Below are 23,563 nucleotides of genomic sequence, written 5' to 3' on the forward strand. Positions count from 1 at the left end.
TATGTAAAATATGTAAAATACTGTAACTTACAAAAATAAACTCTAAATTGCAAAATATTGTACTTGCTTGTGTTTCTGTAGTAACATCAGTGCTATCCCATAGGTTCTCCAACCATCACTGTAGAGCCAGTGGAGACAGTGGTAGATGCCGGTTCCACAGTGGTGCTAAATTGTCAAGCAGAGGGAGAGCCCATGCCTGTCATTGAATGGTCTCGTCTAGGGCGCCCCCTGTTGGGTAACATGCACATTACTACATTGAATAACGGTTCTCTGCGGCTCAGTAGTGCACAGAAAGAGGACACAGCTGAATATGAGTGTGTGGCCCGAAATCTGTTAGGCTCCGTGCTGGTGCGCGTGCCCCTCACAGTGCGTGGTGAGTTAAACTGGCTTTCACTCTTTTAGCCAGTATTCAGACTTTTATTATGGAGTCACATATATTATAATATGGGATTGAATTGTATGTGTTTTTTACTATAGTTCATGGAGGGTTCTCTGAATGGATGGAGTGGGGAGCCTGTAGTGTTTCCTGTGGTACAGGAGCTCAGAGGAGACTGAGACAGTGCAATAACCCACTACCTGCTAATGGAGGGCGTCGCTGTATTGGTTCAGCAACAGAAATGCGCAGCTGTCAAGGCAAACCTTGTCCAGGTAATTTAATTTTTACATTTTAAATGAATCTTTTGCTGCTTTAGACTAGGCCCAGCATTGCCGGTTAAGTTTCCTAAACACTAGTATTACAATCAGGGACAAAAAAACGGTTCAAGGAACAAACAAAAAATCAAATCAAATCACCTTATTGTCTCACAGCCATATACACAAGTGCAATGGTGTGTGAAATTCTTGGGTGCAGTTCCGATCAACATAGCAGTCGTGACAGTGATGAGACAGTACCAATTTACAGTAACATCAAATTAACACAACACAATTTAAACATCTGATATACACATAATTACACTCAACAATATACAAATAATAACATACACTGTACAGTATACAATACGCACTATAAAAAACCCAGAAAAAGAACAATGTTTAGCAGAATGTAACCGAAAACTGGAAGAAAGTGATTTTCAATTGTTCTGGAGTGAAAACGTTATTTTTAAATGCTGGTAACCGGTTACAACCAGTTAATTTTGTTACGATAATTTTTTCCTGAAACCAAAGGCCAAAGGGTTTATCACAGTACATTTTTGGAACTACACCACTTCATGTTGCCCGAAAAAATTAAACATGTGCTTTGATCCTGAAGGAAACTGCTGCATCACACATTTCAGCCCATTGTGGATGTTGCATTCTCTGAATGAAGACCTTTTTAACAACTATGTATAATTTCTACATATACATGCACAGCTAATCCAGGTATAAGGAAAACATTATTAGAGGTAAAAAGAAAATTTCTCAGTTGTTTCCAAGTTTTCACTGAATTATTGTTAGATATGATGCATTAATACAGATTTGCTGCTGCTGGGTTTTGACTCAGAAGCAGATCTAAAATAATATTCTTAACTGTTAATTAACTACTTGTTATGATTTTTATGCTGATAAATCCATCACCCAGGAAAACAATTAATTGCTTATTTTTGCTTATTTTGGTGAGGCAAGTGGCTTATTTTGGGCTTGTTTTTTTCAGACCATGCTGCTTGTTTCTCTTGTGAGATCTGGAACACTGCAAATTGGTATTTCACCCACCCCTTAGCACAGAGTATTGTCATTTTTAAAAGAACATTATTAACCGTTCTTTTATTTTGTTCTAACCGGTAACCTTATGGAAAGGAGGCTGTGGAACTTCTGAACCAGAATGAAAAAAATACTTTTTTTGCTCAGAACGAACCGAAATGAAAAACAATTTGTTTTTAGTCCCTGATTACAATCCATTCTTGTCGCGCAACTTGCAATTACGAGGGTGTTATGAGCCATGTTTCAGTAGCATCTCTGATTTAAACATCAGTTGCAAAAATGAAATTAGTTAAGTTCCATTCATTTCTGTGAATAAGTTCACACTGTTCATTTCAATGAATCTATTAAAAATGTTGCGAATCGCTTGCCTCATAACTAATGTTCATGGAATTCTCAGCTTGGCATTTTTCATATAAAAGTGTTTTAGTAAATATTTATAGAAGTTGATGTTGCTGTTTATTACTATGTATTGGACAATGAGTTTCACTGTGCGAGTCTAGTAGTACACATACAGGCTAAAATAATGCCAACTAAAAACAAATGCATTTGTTGAACATAAACAAAAGGCTTAGATAATTTTGTAACCATGTTGTGTATATTGGTGGACAACATGAATATGATTAACTAGATTTTTAGTTTTACAGTAAACATTTGGAATCTACTTTCAATCTCTGATTGAACAAAAACATCATTTTAAGCCATTTCAGAGTAAATTCATATATTCATTATTTTTTTTTTGTTTGTTTTTTTGCAGTGGATGGTAATTGGTCAGACTGGTCTCCTTGGGAGGATTGCTCCCGTACCTGCGGTCAGGGTAACAAGACTAGGGTGCGGAGCTGTAGTAACCCTGCTGCACAACATGGAGGCAGAGCCTGTGAGGGCAAAGCAGTGGAGGTCATCATGTGTAGTATTAGGCCATGCCCAGGTGAGTGGAGGAACATACCTTCTTTTGCACATGCATGAGAATATCTGTTTTTGTCAGTCTGACTGCCTCCTTATTTGTCAGTGGCGGGGAACTGGGGTACCTGGTTGCCATGGAGCCCTTGCAGTGAAACATGTGGCAAAGGGATGCAGACAAGACTCCGACTGTGCAACAACCCTCCACCCTCATTTGAAGGACCATCTTGTGGAGGACCTGACACACAGACACAAGTGTGCAATGAGAGGAATTGCCCTGGTAAGCGTTGTGGTCAAAGTAACTCAAGAGTATATTTTATTCCATTTTTTATTCTTTCCCTATTCTCAATTTAATATAAATATCTATTCAAATCCAAGTTTAAAAGATAAAAAGTTGCATTGGCTTATTCCTTTTCCCCCTCTTCAACAGTGGATGGAAAGTGGTCATCCTGGGTGAGCTGGGGAGCATGCAGTGTTTCTTGTGGAGGCGGTACTAGGCAAAGGACACGTCTCTGTGCAAGTCCCGCTCCCCAGCATGGGGGACGTCAGTGTGAAGGAAATGACATCCAAATTGATTTCTGCAACACTGAACCCTGTCCCAGTGAGTAAACACATTCTCTGTTTAACACACACACATACACAGGACTGTTTCTAGTCATAGGCGAATCAGGCGGTCGCCTAGGGCGCCACCTGCTGGGGGTGGCACCAAAGAGGAGGCCCGCCGCCATGCACCCCAATAACACTCCCACACACACACACACACACACACTTGTGTAATGAAGAAAACAATGAGTTGAAATAATCTCTCTCCATAGTCCATGGTAACTGGGGCCCATGGAACAGCTGGGGCAGTTGTAGCAGAACCTGTAACAGTGGTCAGATGCGTCGTTACAGAACATGTGACAATCCTCGACCAGCCAATGGGGGCAGAGCATGCACTGGATCAGATGCACAAATGCAGAAGTGCAACACAATCAGCTGCCCTGGTAAAGCAATCAGATACACATAATGCACATACAGTACATAACACAAAAAAACAACAACACACAACCTGTGGTTTGCATACATGAATAAGCAAACTAGTGATGATATACAGTAGCATAAAGATTATGACTGACAAGATTACTTTGAACTTGAACAAAGGATACATGCTAAATTGGATAAAATGTTTTTCTAGAGTCATTTTGTCCATAACTCTTTGTGCGCTCTGTGTTTGTGTATGTAGTTGATGGAAAGTGGGCCTCATGGCAGTCATGGGGGGAATGTTCAGCATCATGTGGGGGTGGAGAACAGACACGTGTCAGACTCTGTAACAATCCATCACCTAGCAACAACGGTCGCACCTGTCCAGGAGACTCTAGCCAGTTATCAAGATGTAACCTACAGCCATGTCCAGGTGCATTTCAAACTAGCATATAGGGTTCTCTTAGAAATTATTAAGTTATTTTCTTATGATTAAAGGGGAAGTTGTTTACACACAGTATGAAACGTGTTCACCTTTCTCTCTAAGGTGGCCCTCAGAAAGCCAGAGGGAGTATCATCGGAAACATTAATGAAATGGATTTCGGCATTGCAATCCTCAACGCCACCATCTCCAGCATTCCCACAGGAGGGAGAGTTATAAAGGCCACCATCACTAATATACCCAGGATTCTGGGTCGGTCTTTGTTACTCATTCTATGTTTCCCAATTGAAGAAGTCATCAACACACTGTATGTTGTGTTTTGAATGCTGGTCCTGCCCCCACCAGGCCTATAAATATGTTCTATGCATCATTCTTTAGGCCCTGCTATGAGGAAGTTGATCTCTATCCTGAACCCCATCTACTGGACCACAGCAGAGGAGGTGGGTGAAGCCATCAATGGCTACACGCTCACAAATGGCATCTTCAGACGAGAGACTCAGGTTGAGTTTGCCACAGGTAAATGCATTTACCTCACTTAATGTGTAGCAATGCTTGAAAGTGACTGTTTTCTTTTTTCATACTGTGTTTGTGTTGATTGTAGGTGAGATTCTAAGAATGACCCATGTGGCACGGGGGCTGGACTCAGACGGAGCACTTCTACTGGACATTGTAGTTAATGGACACATCCTGCAACTGCCCTCCAACACAGACATCAGTCTCAAGGTAGAAGCCCAACACTTATACTGTTAGGAAATGTTTTACCTTGAAAATGATATACTACAAAATTTAATTTTCATCTCTTAATCCCATATAAGAAATGTATTGTAAAATATAGTTTATTTTTTAAACTCTAGGACTACACAGAAGACTACATCCAGACTGGCGCTGGTCAGCTCTATGCTCTGTCTACACGTATGTTCAGTATAGACAAGGTGAGTGTGCCTTACTCCTGGAATCACACCATTACATATGGGCCCTCCAGAGGCAAGATGCCCTATCTGGTGCAGACGCTCCACGCCTCGGCAATCAACGCTCTTTACCACCCTCTAGAGGAGATGCTGGATTTCACCATCCATGCCACTATTGCTAAAGGTAAAATACACAAATAAATCAGAAAACAGTTTCATTAGGGATGCATGATAGATTGGTGACCATGCTGATATTGGCCAATATTATTTCTTTTAATTACTTTTTATTCTTTTTTAGTTATTGATCTGATTAGGCCAGTATTAAAATTGGTTATCCATCCAAGTGGACAGTAAATTGTAATGCTTTGATGCCAGATTTCACTTAAAGCACATAAAACTCTTTAGTGATAAGCTACAGTAAAAACGGATAAAACAGTTTAGATTTATTATAGTGGCAGTCATATTGGTTACCACTTACAACATAAAAGTAATTTTTGGCTGTTGGTATTGACACCAAATTTCTGTAGGCAAATTCTAGTTAACAGTTTTATTGTCATAGTTCAATTCCATTCAAACTGTTAAATGTAAAAGTTTATTTGAGCTTCAAAATGTTTTCCCTCTCTGAATAAAATACACTTTACTCTTCAGGAGAGCGCAGTTATCAATGTCCCAAGGGTTTTCAACTGGACTCCACGGGCCCATATTGTGCAGGTAGAGTCAGTGTTTATTTATTTAACATTTATGAAAATGTAGTTTTTTTTACTGAAGGAAAAACATTTGTGCTTGTCTTCCTTTCCGGATGAAGATGAGAATGAGTGTGAGGAGGGAAATCCTTGCTCACATGCCTGCCACAATGCTATAGGCACATATTACTGTTCCTGTCCCAGAGGACTCACCATCTCAGCCGACGGCAGAACATGTCAGGGTACGAGACACACACCCAACTCACACATAAAAGAAAGCAGGACTGTTCTGTTATTTCTCTAAATTAGAATAACATTCATGGCTGAGATACTGCTTCTATTGTTTACCCTAGATATTGATGAGTGTTCTTTGGGTGGGCACACTTGTCACAATGGACAAGATTGTGAGAACACCATTGGCTCATATCGCTGTGTGATGCGCTGTGGGCGGGGCTTTAGGAGGACAGCAGATGGGCTGAGCTGCTCAGGTTCACAATTTTTCCTAATTGCATGTTTATGTATATACTGTTGAAATATATATATATATATATATATATATATATATATATATATATATATATATATATATATATATATTATATTTAAGGCTGCAAAACCTAAACCATTCTATCTTTTATATTAATGACCAATGAGAACATAGGTCTGCCCTCTGGCTATTCATCAATGCCTGCATTCTATCATACATTTTAATAGCTTGTTGTGATGTCTTTTACAGATGTGAATGAGTGTCAAGAATCTAACCCCTGCCATCAGCACTGTCTAAACACCATTGGCAGCTTTCGCTGTGCTTGTGAACCAGGGTACCAAGTCAGGAGTCGGCGCTGTATCGGTACATTACAGATGTCATATAGCTTAGAAAAAGGGTCAGTAACACAAAATACTCTGCAATAAAAGCATTTCTTCTTCTCCTCAGACATAAACGAATGCAAACAGAGAGTGTGTCGCTCAGATCAGCAGTGTAAAAACACACGTGGTGGATACACTTGCATTGACCTCTGCCCTACTGGCATGACCAAAGGAGGCAATGGCACTTGCATAGGTTTGTGTTTGACCACACTTCAGAGTTAAATCCTATCTTTTTAAAGTTGCTTATGTTTTGTGTATAAAGTGCTCTTAGAGGGCCGTTGTGTTGCATGATGCCTAACTTTTATTACAGGTGAAGTGCTGAACCTTTGTGCCTCTAGTGGCACCAAACTGCATTGTCAAAATAATGATTGTTTCCTAACATACTGAAGCCCATAGAGGCTGTTCATTGTTGGTGCCAATATTGTTGCAAAAATGACATATTTCTCCTTTTAATATATTTTATTAATAAGTTTGTAAAGGATATTAAATAATTAGTGTCTTTAGATTAATGAAAGAATAATGTGTACAATAATTTGGATTCTGTTTGCAGACATCGATGAGTGCCATGATGGCATTCACCAGTGCAGGTATAATCAGATCTGTGAAAACACCAGAGGGAGCTACCACTGCACCTGCCCCAGGGGGTACCGCTTTCAGGGTGTGGGCCGCCCATGCCTTGGTATGTAGCAAGTCCCCCACACCTAACTCAAATCCTCTCCAACAACCTAACATCCTGGGCTGCTGCCTGCTGGCAAATACAAACCTGCATCTGCATCAAACCTTCAACTTTTCCTTCATTCTATCATTGCTTTTTAATTCTGTCACTTTTTATAACTTCAACAACCAACTCACACTGCACAAAATAATTTGTTTAATCAGTATTTTGTCTTATATCTAAACAAGATACATTTACTTGTCTTGAATTAAGTTTATTTTTCTAACCCTATTGGCAGATTGTTTCTTCTTGTTTCAAACATACATTTAGCAAAGTTTATGCTTAAAACAATAAACAAAATCTCAAAAAAACAAGTAAAAATACTGAATAAGAACATGATTTACAGTATTTTTGCAGTGCATCCAAACATCATTCACAACCTGTGGTCACTTCCTTCCACACAGCTTGCTTATGTTGCTGCAGTGCTTTTAACTTAACCGACCTGCAATCTTTAGAAAAGAAAACACCACTGATAACATATCAAGGATCCAAACCATATGAGCTGCTGCAGGTGAAATTATTATTTAAATTGAGCACATGTTCGTGCAAGTGGTTGATAAGAGTGGCAGGGGATTTTGTACTGGTAAGTAGGTCCACTCTCACAGCAAGGCCAGCACGACTGACATGGCTCTGTCCTCCCTCTTTGTCTATCACTTTTGATCTTTTAGCTTTTGCTTTAGATCCCCCTGAAGTGCTGTGCTTTGCAGTTACATTTCTTGAATGTCCTCAAGTGGCAATTTTGGCATTCAAGTTTTTCTTTGGTCTTTCTCAGTTGTGCTTGTCTTCCCTCAGAGTTTCAGAACTGAGACTGTATTCACTTATAAACTGAATTGCATTCATTACTAGAGAAACAATACTCCTTATAAAAAATTACTAAATTCACTTAGTATTTTTGCATGTAAAACATGCTGTTATTGAGGGATTAATACTCATCCCTAGTGTTTTTTCTCATCCCCCTCCCCTTTTTTCTACTTCACTTTTGCTTTCCTCTATCTTTGATCTGCTTATATTCATCTCATCTTTACTTCCATTCCCTGTCCTTGTCCCTTTACTTTTCTTCTGTCCATTATTTTTTCTTCTTGCTTTTCCCCATTTCTCCTTCTCTGTTTTGGGCTTGCTTTGAGAGCAGACATAAACGAGTGTGAGCTGATACCTGTGCCCTGTGCCTATCGGTGCGTGAACAGTCCTGGCAGCTACAAGTGCCTCTGTCCACCGGGGCTCCACCTGCTGGGTGATGGCAAGTCCTGTGCCGGACTAGAGCGCTTGCCCAGCTATGAGAGTTACTCATACGGGTACAGAACCTCCCAATCCTCCTCTGATCGGAGCTCCTACCAGCAGCACTACCATAGCCTGGCCTCCCAGAGTTACCACTCATATACCCCCATCGGGGGACGCTATGAAGCCTACAGACCATCCAATGCCCCTTCACGCAGTCGTAGGGACACTAATACCTGCCCTCCTGGTTTTATGGTACAAAAGGGCCTGTGTTTAGGTAACTACAAGAGTAACTGTTGAGCTCTAGTGGAGCTTGGGTTGTCAAATGGTTGTCAATGTCATATGCCAAGTCAGATGATATGATACTGCATGTTATACTGTACCTTTCTCCTAATAGGTTTTAAACTGCTGCTACTATGCTCACTGATATGCTAAAACATTAAAAAGAAGCAATACTGTATGTGTTATTTTGCAATATTATGTGAATGACATTAGGGTCATGCATAAATGTAAACAAAATGAAATACTAATTAAAAAATATAATAACCTGTCAATATCGGACACATTTCAACGGCTTGTGGCTGTCTACACTGGACGCGTTGAAGTGAACATTCTAAATTACGTGTAGCACACACAGACCAGTCAGCTGTGAGCTTGAGTAGATATTTTCAATGGAAATCCACTGTTATAAACTTTTACTTATTATAGAACTTTTATTATAATGTTATTGTTAGAAACAAAAGATTATTTAAATTAGTAGATCAGAGACCAGAAACCTCATGAGCTGGCTTTGATGTAATGGTCAGTAGTTATAAAAAAATTTTTTTTTAAATCACACATATGATATTTGGTAAGTAAAATCATTTCATTTAAGATGGACGGGTTAATAAAGTGACTGGAGTAGCTCTGCGGCGCATCAGAAATAGAACAGGGCATCCGTCAACTGAAGGCGAATCACGATGCAACATATGCATCCAGTGTAGACTGCATCAGTAATTATAATGGGAGTGATTTGCTTTAGATGGGATGCAGTGCTCAGGGTGTTAGAATAATAATCACGTTAATCCCTTAAATCATGTCAGAAAGATTAAACCATCATTTATAAAGGGAGAAGATTGACAGCATAGCAGGGTTGAACAGAAAGTGAGGGACAAAAACAAATTCTGCCTTTTTTCTGTGCCTTTTAACAGCCTTTTACTACATTGACAGTGAAAGCATGATATTCTAATTTCAGTAAAAGCCAATTGTAGGTAGAATTCGACTTTTCTATATAACTAATGAACCTGTAACAGTGATAACTGGGGATGTCCAAATTGGCTGATATCCCAATTAATGTTTTATTTTTAAAGAAAATTGCATTACCCTACTGAATAGGGTTAAGTGTATCAAATAATGTGACTAAGTATCCTGTTAAATATCAGTTGTACAGTAAATCAAGGAGACTCGCAGAGCACATAAATAGCACTGTTTCCTAAGAATGAGTAATGAATGAATAAATGTTTCTTTCTTGTGTTTGTAGACATTAATGAATGTGAACACAGGGATACTTGTCAACATGAGTGTATGAACACACCAGGCAGCCATAGGTGTTTGTGCCCTAATGGCTATCATCTTATGACCAATGGCAAAACTTGCCAAGGTAAGAGAAATTAGAGATAAGGAGTACTCACAATATGTGTGCTTAGTTCAAGAGAGCAAGCTAGCAGATTAAAATGTGCTATTTCAAAGTAGGTTTAAACATTTGCATTTCTCACTTTTTGTTTGGTCTTTATATGGACAGACATAAATGAATGCTTGGAACAGAATATTCAGTGTGGTGCAAACAGAATGTGTTTCAACATGAGAGGGAGTTACCAGTGCATCGACACACCTTGCCCGCCAGATTACCAGAGAGATCTAGCCACAGGGTGAGACCGCCACTTTTTTCTTGCCATTGCCTACTTTTACTTAAAGGCATAGTTCACCCAAATATGTCAATTCTGTCATCAGATACTCACCCTCATGTTGTTCAAAATCTTCATGACTGACTTTCTTCCATGGAACACATAAAGAGATTTTAGGCAGAAAGTTGCCTCAGTCACCACTCACTTTCATTGTGTCAAAAAAAAAATAAAAGATGCCCAATATCTTTTGTTTAGCATGGAAAAAGATAAGTCATACATGTTTGGAATAAAGTTTGGGATAGTTTTGCATGAACTATCCCTTTAATTCATTGTTATAAAATTTGTTCTGCTTTCTCTCAGATTCTGCCTGAAGAATTGTCCACCCAATGATCTGGAGTGTGCCTTGAGCCCCTATGCACTGGAGTACAAACTGCTGTCCCTGCCCTTTGGCATCGCTGCCAATCAGGACCTGATCCGGCTGGTCGCCTACACTCAGGATGGAGTTGTCCACCCCCGCACCTCCTTCTTAGTGGTGGATGAGTACACAAGTCTGCCCTTCGCCCTGAGAGACGAAAACCTCAAAGGTGTTCTGTTCACAACCCGACCACTGCGTGAACCGCATACGTACCGTATGAAGGTGCGAGCCCTCTCTTATAGCGCTGACGGAGTGATAGAGTACCAGACCACCTTCATTGTCTACATTGCTGTCTCAGCCTATCCCTACTGAGAGCACTTTACTACGTCCAGCCCACAAAAAGAGAGCACGGTGCAGTTTTTGTACATGCACGATTGAAAAGTGTATGTGTTAGTATGAGAGTGTGAATGTATGTGTGTTTGTAGTTGCAGATCCGCCACTTGAAGAGATTCACACAGGTCATGAACAGTTCAGGATGAACTGTCCCTTTAAAATTTAAGACCGCTGACTGGGATAGCAGTTCAGCCAGTTCTTGGCATGGGTAAGAATCCTTTGTCAGAATGTAGAACAGACCAACTTTACAGGACTATGGGTGGTAAATACATGTGCATATGTCTACCTATTAACTTATTGGGAATTGCTTGAATATATGAAAGAAACTCAATTCCCTACATCTGATTGGTTGCTGTCTATAAAATGAGATGGAAGAATGGTTTTATTAGTTGAAATTTGTGATTACAAACGTGGGGAAAAAAGGTTTGGGGTTGAGCCATATTCAGTATGTAGTAAAAGTGAAAATAACATCCATCTCAGGTAAGCACTACCTTTACTCTGGAAGAGAGTGTTGTCCAGCAATAATTATGCACAGATCATTATAGCAATATCTAATTATTACTACAGGTTCATACACATTTGGAGTATTTTTTGTAACATGAAGTCAGTAATCAAGGTGTATTCTATTTTCATTATATGTATATAAGTTTTTTTTTTTTTTATTGTTTTATTCCTTTTTTCAAAAACCAATACAAATGTACAATTAATTCATTTTAGATTCACTTGTACTTTAGGGCAGAGAATCATACTGGATTTTTACATTTAATACTGCACACCTATATAAATAGCACTCCTCTCCTCAATAAGCCACAAATTGTGTGAGGTGGGTAATGCTGTGAAATGTACTATTTAGAGTTATGGGTTTGTTCAGATACCTAACCTTAAGCATGAGCAATAGTAACAGTGATGCTTGCCTTCGCAAGTACCTGTAATAACATGCTGCTGAATGTACATACAATACATTTCAAAATATAAAAATAAAATTTCCAGGCAGAAACTTGGGTGTATCTTTTAACATATTTTATTATTCAATCACAAAAGCACTAACATAAAAAAGGAATATAAGGCAGTCATTATACTGGTTTGGTTTATCGAGAGTTTACACTTTGTCATTCTATATTACTGCATTGGAGAGACAGGTGCCTGTGATCATTATCTCAAATCAGACTGGATCAGCATTCTTTCATGGTTGGCTTAAACACCTCCTGACATACATGACTGGATACAGACATATGCATTATGACACAGATATGCCTTAATGGTCCTTTAAGATAAGTTCTTTGGAATGCTGAAATTTGAGATACAGATACAAGAAGACAGGACATTAATATTTTATAATAGCATTAGTGAAAGCCAGGATTACTGAAATGGCTCCCTCATAACACATAACTGCAAAGAAAATGGCAGATGGGAAAAACTGTTTTCAGCTGTTTCAGATGAAGCACAATGAGCTAAACCTTCAACGTTTTCTCAGAGTAATGAGCTGAGCTTATGTGTGATGGCCTGTTAACGCCCTTTGGTTATGGAAAAATAAATACTATGGGATAATGTTCAGCGACTTAGAACAAAGGAGAAGGGATCAGTGATGGGAAGCTTTAATGCACCAGAGAGTATGTATAATCTGACATAGGCTATGTGGACAGACTCTGCCAGAAAGAAAATAATATTGGGCATGCTGTCCATCCCTATCTGTGTCTGTGCATTTCAGGCCATTCACACACAGGCACACTAACATAAGTTACATGGGAATAGTCATCTCTCTTAAAGAAGAGTACAGTAGCAAGTAAATTACTATTAATAATAAAAAGTTATAACAAAATTAAGAAAGGTTTTATAAAATTCTAATAAGTCACTTGTATTCACAAGGCTGAATACAATAGAGCTGGTCAGTCATTATGTCAATTTGTAGGCATTCCTTCTGGAATTTCCAATATCTGTTTAAGATGTGTGACTAAAATGTATTAGTTGCGAGGTGTTGAAAAAACTGTTGCAACTTATCAGCATACGTTTTTAATGCACACAATTGCTTCAAATTTTACATTTATGGTATTACCATGTGTAATTTATTTTGTAGAACAAAACGTAAGAGTTATTTTAAAGCTGAAGTTTGTAACTTTTTTCTGTGTTAATATGCTTTCTCCTGTCACAGCTTAATATGCAGAGACAACTATAAGTAAGCCATTCATTGGTTAATTTTCTTGAAAACTGTAAGCAATCTTTCTCTCTGGCACTTTGAAAATTCCTGTTTGTTTAAAGCGACCCGCCCCAACAATGTTGATCAACCAGTGGCGTTTGTCGGGGGCAGAACTATCTCTTTGTTTGACCAACTTCACACAATGGGGCGTATTTAGAAAACTGTTTTGAAAACAACGTTTATTTTTGCAGTTCCGTTTGGTGGCGCTAGTGTCGCAGAAAATACATACTTCAGTTTCAAGTAATGTTAACCACAGACCTAATTTTACTCATAAATTGAAAACTGCCCCCCTGCTGGGTCTGACCACCTCCCTCTGCAACTGGATTCTGGACTTTTTGACTGGGAGACCCCAGTCCGTCAGGATCGGCAACACAACCTCCAGCACCACCACAATGAACACCAATGTGGTGAACAGTGTGCTCCCCAGGGCTGTGTGCTCATCCACTGATGTTTACCCTGCTGACTCATGACTGTGATGCAAAGTACAGTCAGGGTTGGGGAGTAACGGAATACATGTAACAGGATTACGTATTTAAAATACAAAATATAAGTAACTGTATTCCACTACAGATACAATTTAAATCATTGGTAATTAGAATAGTTACATTCAAAAAGTATTTTGATTACTGAAGAGATTATTTTGCATTTTATTGTCATTTGTTTCATTTAATATTTAGTCCTTTCAGATGGAAAACATTTATACATATAAATGATGCGATCAAAAGTGCATTTGAACGGCAGTGAAACACTTTCTTATGATGCGTTACATTCATACGAGCAGACAGAGAAGTAAGTTTGAAGTAAGTTTGGAGCAGAAGAAATAGAAATAAACCTTGTGTAAATTGTCAGTTTTACGCTAAGCAAAAATGCTATTTCTACATGCACATGTTACCAGGCACGATCATATTTATTTATCAAGAAAATTCACTTTGGATCATAATTTCTTTTCTCTAGTAAGACCTTTGATATCAGGGCAAAAATCATATTCTTGACAATAATTTTTTTTTTATTGTTTTCCAGTAAAAATATCTACAAATCCTTAAAACAAGAACAAATTGATTTATCTTGTTTTGGAAACAACACTGCATAAGATATTTAGGTTTTTCAGAGAATTTATTTTTAACATGTGTATTTTGTCTTACTGTACTGGCAGAGTTTTTATAGTCAAAACAAGTGAAAAAATCTACCAGTGCTGAAGAAGTAATCCAAAGTATTTAGAATACGTTACTGCCCTTGAGTAATCTAATGGAACACGTTACAAATTACATTTTACAGCATGTATTCTGTAATCTGTAGTGGAATACATTTCAAAAACCCTCCCAACCCTGTGTGTGTGTGTGTGTGTGTGTGTGTGTATATATATATATATACATACATACAAATTTTGGTATTGTGATTATGTACAACCATACGTAACATAAAATAAATTTTCATATGACAGTAGCCTCCTCTCCTATGCAACGCAGTTTACATTTCAAGTTCAAGGAAATCCACTGTTAAAAAGACAATTTTTTTCAATAAATGCATGATGTTTCCAAAGTCAGTGAGTAATCGTGTTAAATAATCGTGATCTCAATATTGATCAAAATAATCGTGATTATGATTTTTGCCATAATCGAGCTGCCCTAATCTACATTACTGCCATGGCCATGGCTTCAAATTTAAGCTTCCTCGCCTATGGAAATGAACAACTGTTTAATTTTCACTATTACAAATACTTTTTAGATAAATGGGTGATTCTGTAATTATAGGCACTTGACCTGTTTTTTTTTTTTTTTTTTTTTGATCCAGAGATTTACATCTTTTTGTAAATGTATTTCTGTCTAAAACTTAATTTCTTCATATTCCATCTCTATGCAATAATGTATTTCTTTCCCACAGCATTCTCAGAAAAGTCTGAAATAGTTAATTACAAAAAATACATATTCTCTCATGAGAAGTGATGGTTACCTTGATATTTTATGTTCTTATATTTGGCATACAATGAACCCATTGATGTGGGAGCCAGGCAAAATCGGTTTGTCAAAAAAAAAATAAACAATTCGGATTCATATCACACATTATTGTTAAGGACAAAGTGATATGTCATATATAACTAACTATTTTCTTTCCAGTAGCCTACATTTATTCAGCCATTTACTTTTAATAAAAAGAAAAACACAAATAGTTTTTCTGTAGGAAGTACAAAGTGTCAGAAGTTATAGAATCGATAACCATCCAATCAGAAGGCGTCGTCAAGCTAGTGATGTATAGACAACTTTTTCCAATCATTTGACGTCTAAATATATAAATCGCGGGAGTTGCCGGAATACGGGTGGGAAAAAAATAACGCGCCCTCTGTATCTGAGAGTCAGTGGGGGATTCCACATAGCCGCATAGCGCGCCCTCTAGTGGCGGAACACTGAATTCTGGGACCCATCGAAAGTGAGCAAGCCTACAGTATGCTCTTGAAGTGGATACTCTCATGCGTGTCCGTTGGAACACCCAACAACACGAAAGCATATTTTCATGATATTTTAATTAAAAAGATAAGTAAGGAACATTTCCCGTTTGGTTTAAATCCCTAAATAAATAAAGGCGATGTTTCATAAGCCATGCTGAATGTGAGATCTGCGTGTCTGTTTACTATGCACCACTAAGAAAGAGAGAATGCTCTCTGACAGTTATTTTGCCAATATAAAGCAAGATGCAGTTTTAATGCAAAGAAAGCTGAAGCAGCATTTGTGTAAAGTTTGTGGAGGCGTGACAGAAGGCGCTGAAAACTGTCCTGTCAGTGCCTGATCTCTCATTCATTCTGCCTGTGCAACAGTGTGTGATAAAACGAAGACAAAATGCGATAAAAGGCAGGGGCGCCTGCAGGATTTAATCTGAGGGTACGCACAGAAATCTGCCTAATAAACCCTTATATCTAGGGGGGTCCGGACCAGCAGCATGCTCCCCCATGAGATTTTTTTTGGTTGTTGCAAAAAACAACACCAAAGTGTTCAATTCTGGTGACTTTGAGATAAGTACAGGTGCATCTCAATAAATTAGAATGTCGTGGAAAAGTTAATTTATTTCAGTAAATCAACTCAAATTGTGAAACTTGTGTATTAAATAAATTCAATGCACACAGACTGAAGTAGTTTAAGTCTTTGGTTCTTTTAATTGTGATGATTTTGGCTCACATTTAACAAAAACCCACCAATTCACTATCTCAAAAAATTAGAATATGGTGACATGCCAATCAGCTAATCAACTCAAAACACCTGCAAAGGTTTCCTGAGCCTTCAAAATGGTCTCTCAGTTTGGTTCACTAGGCTACACAGTCATGGGGAAGACTGCTGATCTGACAGTTGTCCAGAAGACAATCATTGACACCCTTCACAAGGAGGGTAAGCCACAAACATTCATTGCCAAAATAGCTGGCTGTTCACAGAGTGCTATATCCAAGCATGTTAACAGAAAGTTGAGTGGAAGGAAAAAGTGTGGAAGAAAAAGATGCACAACCAACCAAGAGAACCGCAGCCTTATGAGGATTGTCAAGCAACATCGATTCAAGAATTTGGGTGAACTTCACAAGGAATGGACTGAGGCTGGGGTCAAGGCATCAAGAGCGACCGCACACAGACATGTCAAGGAATTTGGCTACAGTTGTCGTATTCCTCTTGTTAAGCCACTCCTGAACCACAGACAACGTCAGAGGCGTCTTACCTGGGCTAAGGAGAAGAAGAACTGGACTGTTGCCCAGTGGTCCAAAGTCCTCTTTTCAGATGAGAGCAAGTTTTGTATTTCATTTGGAAACCAAGGTCCTAGAGTCTGGAGGAAGGGTGGAGAAGCTCATAGCCCAAGTTGCTTGAAGTCCAGTGTTAAGTTTCCACAGTCTGTGATGATTTGGGGTGCAATGTCATCTGCTGGTGTTGGTCCATTGTGTTTTTTGAAAACCAAAGTCACTGCACCCGTTTACCAAGAAATTTGAGCACTTCATGCTTCCTTCTGCTGACCAGCTTTTTAAAGTTGCTGATTTCATTTTCCAGCAGGATTTGGCACCTGCCCACACTGCCAAAAGCACCAAAAGTTGGTTAAATGACCATGGTGTTGGTGTGCTTGACTGGCCAGCAAACTCACCAGACCTGAACCCCATAGAGAATCTATGGGGTATTGTCAAGAGGAAAATGAGAAACAAGAGACCAAAAAATGCAGATGAGCTGAAGGCCACTGTCAAAGAAACCTGGGCTTCCATACCACCTCAGCAGTGTCACAAACTGATCACCTCCATGCCACGCCGAATTGAGGCAGTAATTAAAGCAAAAGGAGCCCCTACCAAGTATTGAGTACATATACAGTAAATTAACATACTTTCCAGAAGGCCAACAATTCACTAAAAATGTTTTTTTAATTGGTCTTATGATGTATTCTAATTTTTTGAGATAGTGAATTGGTGGGTTTTTGTTAAATGTGAGCCAAAATCATCACAATTAAAAGAACCAAAGACTTAAACTACTTCAGTCTGTGTGCATTGAATTTATTTAATACCCGAGTTTCACAATTTGAGTTGAATTACTGAAATAAATGAACTTTTCCACGACATTCTAATTTATTGAGATGCACCTGTATTTGTTTTATTTTCTTGAGTATGAGTAGCATTCATGTAACTATTGGCTAAAGCATTTCTTTCAGTGACCGTTCAGACAGACGTGTTTTCGCTCTAAAAAAGCAGAATGCAGGTGTCTGGAGACGCATTTTTAGCAGTTGAAGAAGTTTTTTTTTTAACTTTACAGCGTCTAAAAATGCAGCGTTCCGTGAGAGATGCTAAAAAACACACTGAAACGTGACGCAGTTGTCAAAAGACATCTATTTAGCGAATTTTTACAGAAACACGTTCAGTTTGAACAGCCCCTTGTTCACATGACACAGCACTAGCTGAAGTTTCTCAAAGTTACCTTTAAAAAAGACAGACTTTTGTATCAGTTGATTGTTGTTATATTTCCACTGTGTCCAGCGCTGTTTGTTCTCTGTATTTGTAAATATCCCGATACTGTTTTACTGTGTGAAAACCGCTCCAAATGATTCAGTAACGGAGCGGTCTGAAGGAATTGTACTGAATCACGAATCGATTCAGACCATTTTGCAAGCCTGTTTGGCCAATTCACTGAAAAGAACCGACTCAAAATAATTATTCATTCACAAATTGGGCATTGTTATTTCTCTTAAACATTCCACAGAAATACTGGACACATTTCATGATTGGTGAAATATTCTGAGAGTAAATGTTTCTCAGGTCAGTCAGAACGCTCATGGTGAGTGCAGCTGCCACTGATAAAACGTAAAGGCTATATGCGCACAAAACCAATGAGTTTATGAAAATCATAATTAATGATAATAATATGTCACCATTTATTGCCAGCCTGTAATATAAAACAGCATTATTTAGCATTTTCGTATAGCTAAAAGAGCTGGAAGTGGCTTATACCGGAAGTGGTCCACATTCAAGGTTGATAATGGCGGCGCCCTAGTTTTGCTGAAAATAAGGTGGATACACCGAATGCTTTTTTACCAGGGCTTTTTGGGTATAACGACTTAAGTATACCCTCGGTATACCCACTTGTTTTGCTGCTTCAGAAGTCCATAATCTACTGTTGTGTTAGTTTCCTTTTAACTGTATTCGATGCTGTTTCGTGAAACAGGCGATTCTTTGGTGCATTATAAGTTGAATTCTACCATTCCCGCCCCTGACAACCGCTGTCACCGCGGTTAATTTAAAATTAATTAGCAAAATATATGTTGCCAAACGTCTCATAAAATAAGGAATCGTCCCGTAATTGAGGGACAAAATTGCGTTCTGTATGAAATCCAAAAGCGATGCCGTTTGTCCCATATTTCTGTATCATCACACACCCAAACTGCTAAGAATGTTTCACAAATCGAGAGAAATGAACACACACACTTTTCAGATATCGGCTGTTGCTTTACATGGACGCTACATTTGAAAGAAGCGGCTGGGGGAAATAAATAACAATCAGCGCACGTCTTATATCTTGATTTCTGTCAGAATCAGAAGAATTTTGTTACAAACGCACCTATTCATGACATGGCATTACATTTTATTGCATATGTCAGAGCTTACTCTGGAAGAGAGAGAGAGCTGAGAAAAACTGCAGTTCTTTTAATACAAAATAAAAGTACAGTAGTACAGGTTTAGTTAAAACACTGAACGTGATTGTACATTTCCCTCGTAATAAACACTATTACTGCCAAAACAACGATACTAATACAAAAAGAAATACACTATTTTCATGTTAAGCCTTTTCGCGCCCTTTCATCTAACTGGTCGTTGTATTAAAGCGTTTTCCATTTTTAGTAGGGGACGTTCGCACTGAACGTGTTTCTTTCGTCTGTCCGCGCTGTTTTTCAATGTAAAGCAACGTCTCGCGCAGGAGCGCCCTGGAGCGGGTTTATAATTTCTGAGACCCCAATCAACCGACCAACCCGGCGTCCCATTTTGAACATGTTTGCTTAAAAAATTGCATAAAATTGATTTTAAATCACAATTTTAAATTCGTCCTATAAGCCGTACATACATTCAAAATGTTTAATGAGTTACATTTAACATTAAATCCAGTTAAATGTAATTAATGCACCTTGTCCCGTTTTTCCACAGATAAAAAAGCTATATTTACCTCTATTCTATTTATACATATATTTGTACAAAACACTTTTTATTTTTTGTGAACAGGGTGTGCAAAACCTACTTCACCCAGTAACATTTTGGAATTTAGTTGGTATTTATTAATATTGTAACCCATCAATTATTTATTGTTGTCCAGTTTGTCATTATAACATGATACAGTATTATTACTTTGAGGATTTGTTGTAATACAATAGTGTTATAGTATTATTATTATTATTATTATCACTTTGAGGGTTTGTTGTATACAATAGTGTTATAGTATTATTATTATTATTAAAATTATTATTACTTTGAGGGTTTGTTGTATACAATAGTATTATATTCTATATATAGTCTTATTTACTTTACTTTCACCTGGAGATTATATTCTGACGCTGCAGTGTATTGTTCACCATGTTGCAAAAGGCTGTATTTTTTTGTAAGCATCGTAGGCAACATTCATAACAGTAACAGTAAACACACAAGGCATGGCGGCCCCTCAGCACAGCAGGAGGGGGAAAAACGTTTATCAAGCGCTGAAACTTTACTTAGTGCATGCACTAAGTTGAAATTTTTTTATTAAAACATTTTCAACTAAAAGTTGCATTTATTTTTTTTATTTTTTTTTTACTTTGTAGCTACATCTTAATTTACAAATTTAAAACATCTTTATTGACTATATTTTTTACAAACGAGGACGTCCCCAAAAGGAGGTTTTGCTCACATTTGGGTATACAAATTTACACACGTGTGTGTGTGTGGCCTATATATATATATATATATATAGGCCACACACATCAATAAACCGATGTCTGATTAAAGAAGAAAGGTAAATATTCTCAAGTTGTGATTTGTATTTCTTGTCAATGTTTCCAAGTTTAAAATACACAGCTGTCATTTTATGTTTTCCCTTTTTAGAGCCTAAAGGGTTAACAATCTCAAATTCATCAATGTAGAAATGTAGACGTAGATTGGATAAGGAAGAAAGATGACTAATTTTGAACTGGTCTTCATCAGTGTACCCTTCCAAAATATCCTGATGTTTGGGTGCTTCCTCTTGGTTAAGCATTGCCCACACAACCTCATTCTGAGCAGTCTTAATCAGCAGTGCCTGAAGAGGTATATACTGAAAATGTGCACCATGTTGTTCTGTTTGATCCAGAGGAACTTGCACTGGTGCGATGTATTCAAGTTCATCTTCACAGTAGCACTCTAGCATCCATTCACTACTGATCTGTCTGAGGCATTTATCAAAAGCTTAAGTCATCATCATCATCAGTGTCAATTTGATGTTGTTGCTGAAGATGAAATCTCAGCATCTCAGTGTAATAAGTAGTGAAATCCTAAAAGATGATTCGCAGGTTCTCCATAATACTGAATTGAACTGTGGCAGCAATACAGTGCTTTGCTCTTAATTTTAAAATGAACAGACAAAGATTGTGCTTTAGGTTTTGCAGTAAATCTTCTGTTGTAAACTCTCTGCAGTTGGTAATGTCCACCAAGTCAGTGGTAGGAAACTCCTCTTCAAAATCATCAATAAGTTCCTCTGAGTTATTAACAGTTCCTTTACAGGGAGAAAAAAATACATTTATATATTTTTTATAATAACTTATTCACAGTTCTACATCGAAAATAGGCTACATCACTTTTGTGATTCATATCTTAAGAGTCACATAATTACTGGGGCTTTAGTCTTATTTTTTTTCCCCCTTGGACTTAAAATAGGTAACCCACGCCTTAATGTTAATGTTACCTTGCGTTCATGTTATTTTAATAACTTTTCATAAAGGTAGTAGTAATTTCGTTAGGTCTTCAGATATTCTTCAGATATATATTATATATATATATATATATATATATAGGCCCATCACTTTTTGAAAGCCAATTGAAAAGATGACTTGCGAAAGGTATATAACACACAGAAAAAGCATCTCCAATTGTCATACGTCATAACTTAATTATTTAATACATGTAAATTAAAATACATTTGCGCCGGCCAGAACATCATCTCTTTACAACGGCATAAAATATGAATAGTGAAAAATATGTTTAGCTGGCAGGAAACGTCTGTGAGGCCATAAAACTGAGGCGTATCGGCACCTGACGTAATTAATATTCACGAGATAAGTCCAGTAAACGCCCTGAATCTCCAAATGTCTCTCGCGCAAAAAACGTTACAAACGCTGCAGCGCGAGCACAGGGACTGAGAGGAACTGCGCGAATATCTGAAGACCTAACGAAATTACTACTACCTTTATGAAAAGTTATTAAAATAACATGAACGCAAGGTAACATTAACATTAAGGCGTGGGTTACCTATTTTAAGTCCAAGGGGGAAAAAAAATAAGACTAAAGCCCCAGTAATTATGTGACTCTTAAGATATGAATCACAAAAGTGATGTAGCCTATTTTCGATGTAGAACTGTGAATAAGTTATTATAAAAAATATATAAATGTATTTTTTTCTCCCTGTAAAGGAACTGTTAATAACTCAGAGGAACTTATTGATGATTTTGAAGAGGAGTTTCCTACCACTGACTTGGTGGACATTACCAACTGCAGAGAGTTTACAACAGAAGATTTACTGCAAAACCTAAAGCACAATCTTTGTCTGTTCATTTTAAAATTAAGAGCAAAGCACTGTATTGCTGCCACAGTTCAATTCAGTATTATGGAGAACCTGCGAATCATCTTTTAGGATTTCACTACTTATTACACTGAGATGCTGAGATTTCATCTTCAGCAACAACATCAAATTGACACTGATGATGATGATGACTTAAGCTTTTGATAAATGCCTCAGACAGATCAGTAGTGAATGGATGCTAGAGTGCTACTGTGAAGATGAACTTGAATACATCGCACCAGTGCAAGTTCCTCTGGATCAAACAGAACAACATGGTGCACATTTTCAGTATATACCTCTTCAGGCACTGCTGATTAAGACTGCTCAGAATGAGGTTGTATGGGCAATGCTTAACCAAGAGGAAGCACCCAAACATCAGGATATTTTGGAAGGGTACACTGATGAAGACCAGTTCAAAATTAGTCATCTTTCTTCCTTATCCAATCTACGTCTACATTTCTACATTGATGAATTTGAGATTGTTAACCCTTTAGGCTCTAAAAAGGGAAAACATAAAATGACAGCTGTGTATTTTAAACTTGGAAACATTGACAAGAAATACAAATCACAACTTGAGAATATTTACCTTTCTTCTTTAATCAGACATCGGTTTATTGAAGAAGTGATGCATCTTGAGACTGAAGGAATGACTCTGTCATGTAATGGTGAAAGCAGAAGACTGTATGGCACAATAGTCACCATATCAGCAGACAATCTTTCAGCTCACTCTTTGATTGGGTTGAAAAGGAACTTTTCACATGGAAGAATATGCCGGTTTTGCATGGCCACAAAAGACAACATCACTGCCAAATTCAGGGAAGAGGACTTTACTCTAAGAGACAGTGCTAACTACAAATACCATCTTCAGGTTGTCGATGAAAATCCTGATTATGTAACTGTTTATGGTGTGCTGAGAGAGTGCTGTTTCTCATCTCTTAACTATGCTCCTTCATTGATAACTCAGTTGTTTCCACCTGATGTGATGCATGATATTTTGCAGGGAGTCATCCCTAATGTTCTGAGGTGGACTCTTTATCAGCTTATCCATAATAAACACTTCACCCTAGCTCAACTTAATTTTGAAATTGAACATTTT

The 23,563-nt window shown here is 37.9% G+C and overlaps 1 protein-coding gene across 1 annotated transcript in view; it reads left to right on the plus strand.

The window, feature by feature from the left end:
* The window catches only part of LOC127416380 (hemicentin-1-like), a 150,268-nt gene extending 135,734 nt beyond the window's left edge, over positions 1 to 14,534 (plus strand). The window contains exons 87-107 of the mRNA XM_051655706.1: positions 104 to 373; positions 478 to 648; positions 2,432 to 2,602; positions 2,684 to 2,854; positions 3,005 to 3,175; positions 3,390 to 3,560; positions 3,800 to 3,970; positions 4,085 to 4,231; positions 4,358 to 4,495; positions 4,581 to 4,702; positions 4,834 to 5,071; positions 5,536 to 5,598; positions 5,693 to 5,812; positions 5,924 to 6,058; positions 6,307 to 6,420; positions 6,505 to 6,630; positions 6,988 to 7,116; positions 8,282 to 8,644; positions 9,887 to 10,006; positions 10,148 to 10,274; positions 10,611 to 14,534. Coding sequence (XP_051511666.1) covers positions 104 to 373; positions 478 to 648; positions 2,432 to 2,602; positions 2,684 to 2,854; positions 3,005 to 3,175; positions 3,390 to 3,560; positions 3,800 to 3,970; positions 4,085 to 4,231; positions 4,358 to 4,495; positions 4,581 to 4,702; positions 4,834 to 5,071; positions 5,536 to 5,598; positions 5,693 to 5,812; positions 5,924 to 6,058; positions 6,307 to 6,420; positions 6,505 to 6,630; positions 6,988 to 7,116; positions 8,282 to 8,644; positions 9,887 to 10,006; positions 10,148 to 10,274; positions 10,611 to 10,977 — 3,605 coding nt within the window. The 3' untranslated portion in view covers positions 10,978 to 14,534. The remainder of the gene's footprint in view (positions 1 to 103; positions 374 to 477; positions 649 to 2,431; positions 2,603 to 2,683; positions 2,855 to 3,004; positions 3,176 to 3,389; positions 3,561 to 3,799; positions 3,971 to 4,084; positions 4,232 to 4,357; positions 4,496 to 4,580; positions 4,703 to 4,833; positions 5,072 to 5,535; positions 5,599 to 5,692; positions 5,813 to 5,923; positions 6,059 to 6,306; positions 6,421 to 6,504; positions 6,631 to 6,987; positions 7,117 to 8,281; positions 8,645 to 9,886; positions 10,007 to 10,147; positions 10,275 to 10,610) is intronic.
* Positions 14,535 to 23,563: the final 9,029 nt, after the last annotated feature.

The sequence above is a fragment of the Myxocyprinus asiaticus genome, chromosome 25 (assembly GCF_019703515.2).
Source record: "Myxocyprinus asiaticus isolate MX2 ecotype Aquarium Trade chromosome 25, UBuf_Myxa_2, whole genome shotgun sequence".
NCBI classification, from domain to species: domain Eukaryota; kingdom Metazoa; phylum Chordata; class Actinopteri; order Cypriniformes; family Catostomidae; genus Myxocyprinus; species Myxocyprinus asiaticus.